Source organism: Mus caroli, chromosome 1, assembly GCF_900094665.2.
Source record: "Mus caroli chromosome 1, CAROLI_EIJ_v1.1, whole genome shotgun sequence".
Classification (NCBI taxonomy): Eukaryota; Metazoa; Chordata; class Mammalia; order Rodentia; family Muridae; genus Mus; species Mus caroli.
Window position 1 is genome coordinate 144,264,006 of NC_034570.1, and position 11,411 is coordinate 144,275,416.

At 44.7% G+C, this 11,411-nt stretch overlaps 1 protein-coding gene across 1 annotated transcript in view; it reads right to left on the reverse strand.

The window, feature by feature from the left end:
- Positions 1-11,411, reverse strand: part of Npl (N-acetylneuraminate pyruvate lyase) — a 41,012-nt gene that overhangs the window by 16,320 nt on the left and 13,281 nt on the right. The window contains exons 4-6 of the mRNA XM_021167052.2: positions 10,781-10,868; positions 3,823-3,880; positions 3,399-3,474 (exon numbers count right to left, since the gene is read on the reverse strand). Coding sequence (XP_021022711.1) covers positions 3,399-3,474; positions 3,823-3,880; positions 10,781-10,868 — 222 coding nt within the window. The remainder of the gene's footprint in view (positions 1-3,398; positions 3,475-3,822; positions 3,881-10,780; positions 10,869-11,411) is intronic.

Here is an 11,411-nt window from a genome sequence, read left to right on the forward strand (position 1 = left end):
GGGGGGCGCTATGGGGGACTTTTGGGATAGCATTGGAAATGTAATTGAGGAAAATATGTAATAAAAATATTAAAAATTAAAAAAAAACATTTTATGAACAAAAAAAAAAAAAAAAAAAGAGAGGGGGAAAATGCTGTCCCAGAATAGTTCAGGTCCTGAGTTCAATCGCTAGTGCTTAAAAAGCTTTATTTTTATTTAAAAAACAAAACAAAACAAACAGTGTTAGGCACGGTGGCACACTTCTTTAATCCCAGCACTTGGGAGGCAGAGGGAGGTGGATCTCTGTGAGTTTGAGGCCAATCTGGTGTTCAAAGAGAGTTACAGAACAGCCAGGACTACACAGAGAAACCTTGTCTCCAAAAAACAAACAAAAAAAAGCATGTGTGTGAGGGATAAGAGTGGTGGCTGGCATCACTGGGCACTTTCCCCCTTTTCAGATGGATCTGGACAGAGCAGAAGCCTGCCTCTGGTTTAGTGAGGTAGTGGGAGTCCTCTGGTTACCAAGTCAACTGAAGCACTACTCAGAGATCTAGAGCTGGCTGACACTGCATGACACCCAAAAGCGGGACAATGTTATATGTCATACCTTCTTTTTTCTTAAAAAAAAAAGTTTATATATATATATATATATATATATATATATATATATATATATACTGTAGCTGTCTTCAGACACACCAAAAGAGGGCATCAGATCTCATTACAGATGGTTGTGAGCCAAGATGTGGTTGCTGGGAATTGAACTCAGAACCTCTGAAAAAGCAGTCGGTGCTCTTAACTGCCATGCCATCTCTCCAGCCCCTGTGTCATAATTTATGTACAGTGCAAAAATGTTCAGCACACAGGAAAATTGTTATGTATAATTCACTTCTCTGTTCATTTTTTTTGGAAAAACTGCTCATGTAAAAAATGGCAAAACAGCCTGAAAAAACAAAACAAATCATGTCTATTCTAAATTCTCAAACTATCAGTAAATAAGTTACTTACCTATAAGAGTAATTGTTTCCTATCTGCCAACAATTGCAGACATTCCACAACAATTCATGCATCTAGTTATGGTTTTAATCCTCTGCACAAATAGCTCCCTCTCCCCTGCTCCCTAAATCAGGACAGCAGATATCCTAGGTGAATAACAAAAGGAAATAGAAAGGGGAAGGAAGGACTTGGCTGCTCCTGGGCTTGGCAGAGGAGAAAGTTTGTTGTAGATATGAGTGGGAGATCATAGCCCGAGTCAGGGACCTCTGGGAGAGTCCAGGGTGGTCATGACCCTTAGCTGTGTGAGGAGGGAGAGGGGAAGGGAGAGGAGAACCAGGTACAACAGTCAGAAGGCCAAAGGAACAAAAAGACCAGGTAAGGAAAACTTGTGGATTATACAGGTAAGAGCCTCTGGGGGAAGGCAGCCCAGCCACTGGGCAAAGTTGAGGATAGAGGGTTAGGTATGCTAGCTATACTCTGAACAGGCAGACACTGAGGGATGCTGGAGAACCTGTCAGCTAGGTCCGCTTTCATCATGTTAAATAAGCATGTCAGCCTCAGCTTGAAACTTAACACTAGGCTGGCCTCAAATTTCCCATGTTGCTGAAGATGGCTTAAACCTCTGATCTTCCTGCTTTGCCTCTTCAGGGCTGGGATTTTAGACATGTACCGCCAACCTGGGGTCCTAGAGTTCAGTGCATGCTAGGCAAGTACCCTGCAAACCACACTATACCCCCCAACCCCTTTTATATTTCTTTTATTACTAATCAATAAGGAGTAAATATCATATTCTCTTGTTGGTGGAGACAAGAACAGAAATTCAACATTTCTTGCTATGCAAAGAGCTCAAAGGCCAGGCATGGTAGCTCATGCCTCTAATACCAGCACTCAGGAGGCGGAAGTAGACAGATTTGTATATGAGTTTGAGGCTAGCCTGGTCTACATAGTGAGTTCCAGGATAGCCTGTCTCAATGCCTCCTCCCCAAACAAATAAACAAGAGTCCAAGGGAAGGTTGGGCTTCTTGAGAGCCTATCTTAAACAAACAAACAAAAAAAGCTGGTGAGATGGCTCAGCAGAGTAAGAGCCTTCCAAAGGTTCTGAGTTCAAATCCCAGCAACCACACGGTGGCTCACAACCACCCGTAATGAGATATAACGCCCTCTTCTGGTGTGTCTGAAGACAGCTACAGTGTACTTATTTATAATAATAAATAAATCTTTAAAAAAAGAAAGAAAAAGAAAAAACAAAACAAACAAACAAAAACAAAACAAAACAAAACAAGCCAAAGGCTCTTCCTCAGGTTCTGAGTTCAATTTCCAGCAACCACATGGTGGCTCACAACCATCTGTAATGGGATCTGATGCCCTCTTCTGGTGTGTCTATCAATAAATCTTAAAAAAAAAACCCAAAATACACACACACACACACACACACACAAAACCTCCTTATATTTGGATACAAATAGTTTCTTCAGAGAAAGTACTATAGAAGGAGAAAATAGCTTATTTTGGAAGACAGTGGGTGTTTTGGTGATCAATTCTAAATAAGACATGTAGTTTCAAAATTGAAAAATGAAAGTTTCATTTATACTTGTCTTTTGAGAAAAATGCGCTCATGCTTTGACATATGAGTCTGAAACTTCTTTCACCAGGAGTGCACACCTGACCCAAACAAAGGCACCTCGCAGCTGGGACTCAGTGGATGATAAGCCAGATCAGCTGGTGCGATAGTTTGTATATGCTTGGCCCAACAAGTGGCACTATTTGGAGGTGTGGCCTTGTTGGAGGAAGTGTGTCACTGTGGGGATTGGCTTTGAGCCTCCTACTAGCTGCCTGGAAGCCAGTCTTCTAGCTGCCTTTGGAACAAGAGGTGGAACTCTCAGCTCCTCCAGCCCCATGCCTGCCTGGATGCTGCCATGTTCCCACCTTGATGATAACGGACTGAACCTCTGAACCTGTAAACCAGCCCCAATCAAATGTCCTTTATAAGACTTGCCTTGGTCATAATGTCTGTTCACAGCTGTAAAATCCTAATTGAGAAAGCTGGCAAGGGCCGGCAAGATGGCTCAGTGGTTAAGAGCCCCGACTGCTCTTCCAAAGGTCCTGAGTTCAAATCCCAGCAACCACATGGTGGCTCACAACCATCTTATGCCCTCTCTGGAGTGTCTGAAGACAGCTACAGTGTACTTACATATAATAAATAAATAAATCTTTAAAAAAAAAAAAGAAAGCTGGCAAAATAAGGCAAGTGCTTTAATACAGTCTCCGCTGTGGAACTTGGAAGAGGAACAGTAATCCATTGCAATGTCACGCCTCCAGTCTATAGGAGTTTGTGTTTATGAATTAAATATATATTTATTTTAATGAAAGCAAGAGGTGAACAGGAAAAAGCATTGTGCACTCAGGCCAATGTCCTTCCTTACCTTTGTTCTGTGACTTGAAAAAGAAAGGCGCAATGACAGCAATGCCATCAGCTCCAATTTCTGCTGCATGTTGGGCCTTAAAAAAAAAAAAGGCAACAGTAGAGTTAGTGATCGTAGTCCCATAGAACCTACTCCCAGACAGACGACAACACCAGAGTTCAGCAGCAACCTCTTCGAATTTGCCAGCTAACTCCTGCGACCCCCCCCACCATAAAATTACTTTCATTGATAATTATGAACTGTAATTTTGCTATTGTTATGAATCGATATGTAAAGATCTCTGTTTTCTGATACTCTTAGCCCAATCCGGTGAAAGGGTCACTGACTCGCCCTCACAAGGGGTCAAGACCCACAGGTTGAGAACCACTAAAGTAAACCATCATTGCTAAGAATATATGTCCCGGATGGCAAAGCAGAGCCATACCAGTTCTTGTGACTCCTTCACGTTTAGTGCTCCCACGTGAATCACCACCTGGTCCAACCTGCAGAAGACAAGCATGTGAATCGCCTGGAGTTTAGAAGAATAAAGAAGGGCTGCACCATTCTGGCTTGTGCTGGTTTAATAGTTAGCCTTGAGACTAATAAGATGGTTGAATCAATTCTACCAGTATCCCTGGGACCCACAGCATAAACAAGAGAATCAATTCCCCAAACTTGTCCTTTAACCTCCATATACTATGTGCATGCACATAAAAAACCCCAAACCCCAAAACTAATCAAGAATGCATGAAAACTGGGTCTAGTGGCACAGGTCTGTCATCCCAGATACTTGGAAAGCTGAGGCAGGAGGATTTCAAATTCAAGACCAACTTGGGGAAATTACTGAAATTATTTGTTTTCAAAACAACAAAAATTTTAAAATACATTATATAAAACTCAAAAAAAATTAAAAATATTATTTAAAAAATTCAAAAGTACCTGGGTGTGATGGCTCATGCCTTTAATCCCTGCACTCAGGAGGCAGAGGCAGGTGGATTTCTGTGAGTTCAAGGCCAGATCCAAGTTCCAGGACAGCCAGGGCTACACAGAGAAAACCTGTCTTGAAAATAAATAGGGGCTGGCGAGATGCCTCAGTGGGTAAGAGCACTGACTGCTCTTTCATAGGTCCTGAGTTCAAATCCCAGCAACCACATGGTGGCTCACAACCATCCGTAATGAGATCTGACGCCCTCTTCTGGAGAGTCAAAAGTCAGCTACAGTGTACTTATGTATAATAATAAATGAAGCTTTGGAGTTGACCAGAGCAAGCAGAGGTCCTAAAAATTCAATCCCCAACAACCACATGAAGGTTCACAACCATCTGTACAGCTACAGTGTACTCAGATACATATACATATACATATATACATATATATATATATATATATATATATATATATATATATTTTTAAAATAAATAAAGATAGAGAATAAAAAGTAGGCAAGGCCCTAGTGGCACGGGTCCATAATCCCAGCTATTTGGAAAACTGATGCAGGGGGATCACAAATTTAAGGAGACCTTGGGAACTTACTGAGACCCTGTCTCAAAATAAAAAATGCAAAAGGGCTACAGATATTTGAGATCTATTTCAGTGGCAGGGCACTACCCTAACACGTAGGAAACAGCTCTGAATTTAACCCCTAGTGTTACCACTTTAAGAAGTACATAAAGGTATTTCTCTGTTTTCATACAGGAAGTAAACTGGCCACTATTCAAAGTTATTTTAGGGTTGAAGAGGTGGCTCAGCAGTGAAGAGCACTGGCTGTTCTTCAGGAGGACCCTGGTTTGATTCTCAGCACCCACACCGTGGCTTACAACCTTCCAACAGTCCAGTGTGTGTGGAGGAGGGGTGGGGGGATTGTGCTGTGGGCAAGGGCCTTCCCTGCTGAGCCATTTCCTCTACCCCTAAGTTATTTTATTATTTATTTTTGGGATAGGTTCTTTCTATTATGTAGTTCTGGAGCTTATTATGATGGGATTAAAGGGATACACCACGGCCCAGCACTCAGGAGGCAGGGGCAGGCAGATTTCTGAGTTCGAGGCCAGCCTGGTCTACAGAGTGAGTTCCAGGACAGCCAGGGCTATACAGACAAACCCTGTCTCGAAAAAAGACAAAAAACAAAAACAAAACCAACCAACCAACCAAACAAAACCCCCCAAAAAACAAAACCCCCCCAAACCCCAAAAGAACAAAAAAAAAAAAAAAAGGAGAGGGGTGTGTACACCATCATACTCAGCCCTCCAAATTGTCCGTTTTCCTCCCAATTCACAAAATCTTATTTGTTCTTGGTGTTGTCTGTTGGTACTCAGTGTGGACTCCACCCTCACAGTTACCTGGCAACAGTCAGGTAGGCCTGGCCCACTATAAAAGGGGCTGCTAGCCCCCTCCTCTTTCTCTTACTATTGCTTCTCTCCCTTGCCTCTTGCCTCCTTGTTCTCCCTCTCTTCCCATTCCCTTTCCCCCTCTCTCCACATGGCCATGGTCAACTTGTACTTCTCTCTACTCTTTCCCTCTCTCTGCCTCTACTACCCTCTTAGCTCCCCTCCCCATGCCCTGAATAAACTCTATACTACACTATACCATTGTTTGGCTCTCAGGGGATAGGGATGCCTTGGCATGGGCCCCCCACCCCCAGGTACCTCTTTCCCTCATACCTCACCACACCCCCATAGAACATATCTTAATACCTCTCTATCTTTTTATAATAACAAAATTGACTACCTGATCAGAAGCACTTAGAAAAAAATATATATGGTCAATCTACAGGTCACACACTTTCTATATACAAGCCCATGTGTTAGCATTTCTTCTAGGCTCCACCCCACAGTTACCTGGCAACAGCCAGGTGTTCCTGACTCACTATAAAAGGGGCTGCTTGCCCCCCTCCTCACTCTCCTCTCTTGCTCTCTTATCCTCTTCCCACTTTGTCCCTTCTCTCCGCCCTCCCTCTCCCCCATCTCTCTTCACCTGTTCATATCCAGCCTCTACTCTCTCTCTTTTTCTCTCTCTCTCTCCCCCTTTCTCTACCTCTACTACATCCTCAACTCCCCTCCACATGCCCTAAATAAACTCTATTCTATACTATTGTGTGGCAGGTCCCTCAGGGGAAAGGGTTGCCTCTGCATGGCCTGCAAAATCCCCTTCCCCCACATAGTAGCAAACCTCCAAACATATCCGTGGCTTCCTTTTCTTTTTTATAAAACACAACAGCACGCAGAAAGAAAATTTTTGTAAAAGACCATAGCAAGGCAGTTCTTTCAGGATCCAAATGTACATAGGCTTTCTTCAAAACATCTGCAGATAGAACTCTTATACTCAAGAGCTTCATCTAAAGTAAAAGATATAGCAGGAAATGTGGATTCGAGGGCTGAGCCAGGTCACTGGGTCCTGACTGGCATTAAAGGGAGTGTGCTCGGTTCCCAGGACATGCAGGACTCTGCAGCTAAGAACATGAGCTCGGTTTACCAAGAACATAACATGGGACGGGACAGATGGCTCAGTGGTTATGAGCACTGGCTTGTTCTTTCAGGACCTGGGTTCATTTCCAAGCACTAACATGGTGGCTTACAATTGTCTGTAACACAAATGTTTTATTAAAAAAAGAAAAAGAAGCCAGGGACATGTTTGGAAGAGGCATGAACATGTATGGTGCAGGGGAAGGGGCTGCCTCTGCTCGCCCATGCTGAGGCATCCCTTCCCTCTGAGATACAGTCACAGGACGGTATAGAATAGAAAAGAGAGCCGGGCTTGTTTGGTGCAGGTCTTTAATCCCAGCACTGGGGAGGCAGAGGCAGGCGGATTTCTGAGTTCGAGGCCAGCCTGATCTACAAAGTGAGTTCCAGGACAGTCAGGGCTATACAGAGAAACCCTGTCTCCAAAAACCAAAAAGAGTTTATTTAGGGCATGGGGAAGGGAGTTGAGGAGGTAGAAGAGATGGAGAAAGACAAAGAGAGAAGGAGTAGAGGCTGACCTTGAACATATGGAAAAAGGAGGGGAGAGGGGTGTGGGGAGAGGGGGGACAGAGGGGGACGAGAGGAAGAGAATAAGAGAAGAGGAGCAAGAGAAGAGAGTGAGGAGGGGGCCAGCAGCCCGCTTTATAAGAGTCAGGCACATCTGGCTGTTGCCAGGTAACTGTAGGGCAGGACCTAGAAGAAATGCTAACAAATCTGACATCTTTTTCTGGCCTTTGTAGACACCAAGCACACATGTGGTACACCTTCATACTGTTGGGTTTCAGACCCGGGACAAGCAGCTGAGATATGTATTTAACATACCAAAGCCGACCTGGCCTCCAGGTTCTCCCAGCATCCCTCAGTTCCTACCTCTTACAGGGCATGGGCACAGCCCGCCCTCTACCCTGAACTTTCCAGCCCATGAGCTGGGCTTCCTATCAGCCAGACATTGGTTCTCTCCTCCCCCACTCTCTCTGCATCTCTCTCTTCTCTCTCTGCATACACGCTTTCTCTTTTTCTTCCGCTCTGTCTCGCTCTCCATGGCAACTGCACTGACCCCTTTCCTTTGTGGCTGGTGAAGAGCTACTCCCCAGTAAACCTGCCTTTCTACTTTAATTTGGCTTGCATTCGCTCACTTCGTTGGCGCAGATAACTTACCACATACACTCATACAATAAAACGAATAAATAATAAAAGTATTCATAAAAAGAAAAGTGGCAAGGGGAGAGGGGGCAAACTCCAGAGGAAAAGAATACAGAAAGAGGAATCCTCTGTAGGAAGAGAAAAAGCTGACCTCAGCTTCCCGGAGCTGCAGCTGCGTGGCAGCAGGGCAGGACTTCCTGCCCTCTATCAAACAAAGGAAACCTCAGCCCTGGTTCTGCATTTCTGGGCCTCACAGCTCCCCTTCCCCAGCTTGAATCCACCTTTGCACTGCTGCAGAACCACTCCCGCCCCAGGACTGAATGAAAGAGAAACTTCACGGAAAGACAGTAAGCTTGTACTGCAGGAGCCTAGAAACAGACAACGTTGAACTAAAGACATAAGAGCAACATGGCAGAGGGAGGAAGGGGGCTGACTTTGACATTAGTTAGCATGCCTAAGTCTAAAGAATAGAGCCTAAGTCTAAAGAATAGGGCAGTCTGGAGAAAGCAAGCAACGTGGTACGCACACCTTTAACCTCAGCGTGGTACGCACACCTTTAACCTCAGCATCAGAGGCAGGTGAGTCTCTGTGAGTTCAAGCAAGCCTTGTCTATATAGTGAGTTACTGCACAGTCAGAACTATGTCAAAAGATCCTGTCTCAAAAAATAAAAATAAAAAATAAAATAAAAATACTAGGGCATTAGTTCCTGTCACACTGTGTACCTGCTATTCCAGAATTTGGGTGGTGGAGACAGGAGGATCAAAAGTTCAAGGTCACCTTTGGCTACATAATGAGTTGAACCAGGCCAGCCAGGTTAACAAAAGTCTCTCCCTTGGGGGAAAATAAAAGAGATTGGAGGGATGAGTCAATGGGTAAAGGAGCCTTGCTGAGAAGTCTAAGGATCAGAGTTCTATCCCCAGGACCCTCTTGATGAAAAGACCTGACTCTTTCAAGCTGTCCTCTGACCTTCACACATACACTCTCTTTTTTAAATTTATTTTTATTTGGGGTGGGGGGTGGTTTCAAGACAGGTTTCTCTGTGTGTCCCTGGCTGTCCTGGAGCTCACTCTGTAGACCAGGCTGGCCTCTAACTCAGAAGCTTACACTCTCAAACATCATGATGATAATGATAATAATAATAATAATCATAATGATAATAAAGGAACTCGGCAGGTGATTCAGCCTGCTTCAGTTCAAAAACAAACCACGGGGCAGTAGTGGCGCACACCTTTAGTCCCAACACTCCAAGGCAGAGGCAGGTGGAAATCTGAGTTTGAGGCCAGCCTGGTCTACAGAGCCAGTTCTAGGAAAGTCAGGGGTGTAGAGTGAAACCCTGCTTCGAAAAACCAAAACTCAAACCAAACCAAAATGATACCCAAAGCCCAAACCACCCAAAACAGACAAATAAAAATAAACAAACATAGTAAGAAAAAACGTCTACCTAACATCGCTCTGGTAAGCTATGCTAGCATCCCACCATTGGGGATGAAGAAGCCTCCCCATGTAGACACCAGCTTTGGGGTCCTCCAATCCACACTTAGCTATATAGGAAGGTGAGGGTGGGGGGGCTTGCTCAGCTGTTACTACTAACTGACAATATCTTGTCTCTATCTGAATACTTCCAACCACTCCTTTGTCTCCGTGTATACGTAATCAGACCTGGGGAGTGTTGGATGTTGCAACCTGCTTCTCAATCGGATGGAAAGAAGACTGAGGGCAAAGATGTTGCTCCAGCTGCCCGGTGTGATGCATTACCCAATGCTAGTTTTATGTCAATTTGACACAAGGTAGGGTCATCTGGAAAAAAGGAATCCTAATGAGAAAAGACCTCCATAGATTGGCCTGTAGGCAAGTCTTCAGGCCCTAGAATCAAAGGCAGTGGTTCTCAACCTGACAGGAGTCACATAGCAGATACTAACATTATGACTTATAACAGTAGCAAAATTACAATTAGGAAGTAGCGACAAAAGTAATTTTATGGTTGGGGTGGGGGTCCCCACACCTAGAAGAACTGTATTAAAGGGTCGCAGCATTAGGAAGGCTGAGAACCACTAGTCTAGGGGATTTTCTTGATGGAGATTGCTGTGGGAGGGCTTAGCATAATAGGCAGAGGGGTCTAGGGCGGATAAGAAAATAACAACCTTGATGGTGGTGGCACACATCTTTAGCCCTAGCAGCACTCGGGGAGCAGAGGCAGGCAGATCTCTGTGAGTTCCAGACCAGCCTGGTCTACAGAGAATTGCAGTACAGCCAGGGTACACAGAGAAACCCTGTCTCAAAAAAACCAAAAATCAATAAAATAAACTATAAAAATAAAATAAAAACAAACTGATCAAGCCACAAGGAGCAAGCCAGTAAGTCCCCCTCCTCCACGGCCTGAGTTAACTCCCACCTTTGGGTTCCTGTTCTATTTGAGTTCCTGCTCTGACTCCCCTTAGTGATGGACTATGATGTGGCAGTATAAGCTAGATAAACCCTTTCCCTCCAAGCTGCTTAGCTCAACTCATGGTGTGTCATCATAGCAACAGAAGCCCTAAGGCAGGAATAATACACACAACAGCAGGTCACCCTCCTGTTCTCCTTTAGTCCAAGGACGGGAAACCCTGAGGACTTGGCCGATCAGGGTGGTTTCTGAGTAAGAAAGAGCTGGGGTGTTTTGTGGTCCGGCTGCCCTTCCCCAGAGACAGGGAAGGAGCGTCCTTCGAGCTCCAGCTCCAGTCCCCCCTCAGCTGACTGGGACAGTGGGAGGAGCCTGGCTGGCACAGATCTTGCCCTTGAGTGGGTCGCTCACTCAGTTATACTCACTTGTTCCTCCCTTGTTTAACCCATTCCTCCGCGACCTGGCGACGTTCAGAGATGCTCAGGGACAGGCCTTCTCCTGTGGTGCCATTCACTGTTTCAAACAAAGAGTCAGTCAGTGGGACCCCGCAATGCTTTTTTATTCTGTCAATCCTAAATCTGGAAGGGCTGGGTCTGAAACCCCTGCGTGAGAGGAAGGGGCACGAAGAATAAACAGAGAAGGAGCCCGGAGGGAGATGGGCCGCTTGTCCATTTTAAAATTCAGACTTGGTCCTTTTTCTATCTTCATCTAGTAAAAAGACAGCGAGGAGGTCAACTGTGAGTTTGGTTAGAAATTGCTCCTAGTCATTAGGGACAGATGGGAATTAAAAAAAAAGATTTATTATTTTTATTTCTGTGTGTCTGTGTGCACATATGTGCCTTTGCGAAAGTGGCAAGAGTCTTAACCACTGAGCCACCTCTCTGGTCCAGCGATGTATGTATGTATATATGTATGTATGTATGTACGTACGGATGTTTTTGAGACAGGATTTCTCTGTAGCCCTGGCTGTCCTGGAACTCACTCTGTAGACCAGGCTGGCCTCAAACTCAGAAATCTGCCTGCCTCTGCCTACCAAGTGCTGGGATTAAAGGCGTG